Below are 838 nucleotides of genomic sequence, written 5' to 3'. Positions count from 1 at the left end.
GATTCCTTCGCCGCTCCGCTGGCTCGCTTCCTTTCCTGCGCCGCCTCTGGTGCCCCGCCGCCCTTGGAATCGCCCTCGCCATCCCGCCGCTCTCTATTCTCGTCTTCAGCGCCGGTGGTTGTGCGGATTTCCTCCTTTCCGAGCTCCCCGTCTCCTCTATCGCCATCGCCTCCTCCTTCACCACCCGGCGGTGTTGACTTGTCAATGGTCCTGGTGTTAATGCCTGGGCTAGCAGGACAGTCTGGCGAATAGGCTTCGGCAACACAGGAGTAACCGGGAACAGTGTCTTCCGGTTGTGCCACTTTCCGCCCGGTCACCGTCCCGTAGAGGCAGCAGCTGCTTTCCTCCTTCACCGGGAAAAGGTAGGTGTCCAAGTCGCGGGCAACGAGAGCCTCGCTCCACACGTGCAAGTCTTTCACGCAGGGAAAGCCGGCGAGCCCGAGGCGAGCGGTACCCAGCTCTCTCCGGGAGGACAGCAGGGAGCAGCTCCGGACACCGCCACCGTATTCGCCAGCTGACTGAAGGCAGAGATCGGTAACGCCTCTGAAGTTCTCACCTCTGGCCGGCCTCGCCAGGGGATCCATGGTGAAAACCTGGGGATCAAACCCGTCCGAACCATGACATTTTCAAATGTTGCGAGTCCCGTCACACACTGAGGGCTGACATCTTTCAAGATGGGGCGGTTTGGGTTGGGTTGCGTTGGGCTGGTTTGAGGGAAGTGGTAAATGGGAGAATATTTTGACCAAAAGTAATTATCTATCTATCTATATATATATATATATATATATTCATCAACAGAATTATTATGGGCCTGGGCTTCTTCGGGAGAGTTGGGGAG

At 56.9% G+C, this 838-nt stretch overlaps 1 protein-coding gene across 1 annotated transcript in view; it reads right to left on the bottom strand.

Annotated features, from left to right (window-relative positions):
* The window catches only part of LOC134341398 (homeobox protein Hox-C10-like), a 3,963-nt gene extending 3,379 nt beyond the window's left edge, over positions 1 to 584 (bottom strand). The window contains exon 1 of the mRNA XM_063039263.1: positions 1 to 584. This exon is cut by the window's left edge and continues 38 nt beyond it. Within this exon, the coding sequence (XP_062895333.1) occupies positions 1 to 584 (584 nt within the window).
* Between the last annotated feature and the right edge of the window lie 254 nt (positions 585 to 838).

The sequence above is a fragment of the Mobula hypostoma genome, assembly GCF_963921235.1.
Source record: "Mobula hypostoma chromosome X1 unlocalized genomic scaffold, sMobHyp1.1 SUPER_X1_unloc_3, whole genome shotgun sequence".
Lineage (NCBI taxonomy): Eukaryota > Metazoa > Chordata > Chondrichthyes > Myliobatiformes > Myliobatidae > Mobula > Mobula hypostoma.
The sequence above is the reverse complement of the archived record's forward strand: the minus strand, read 5'-3'. Positions and strand labels throughout refer to the sequence as shown.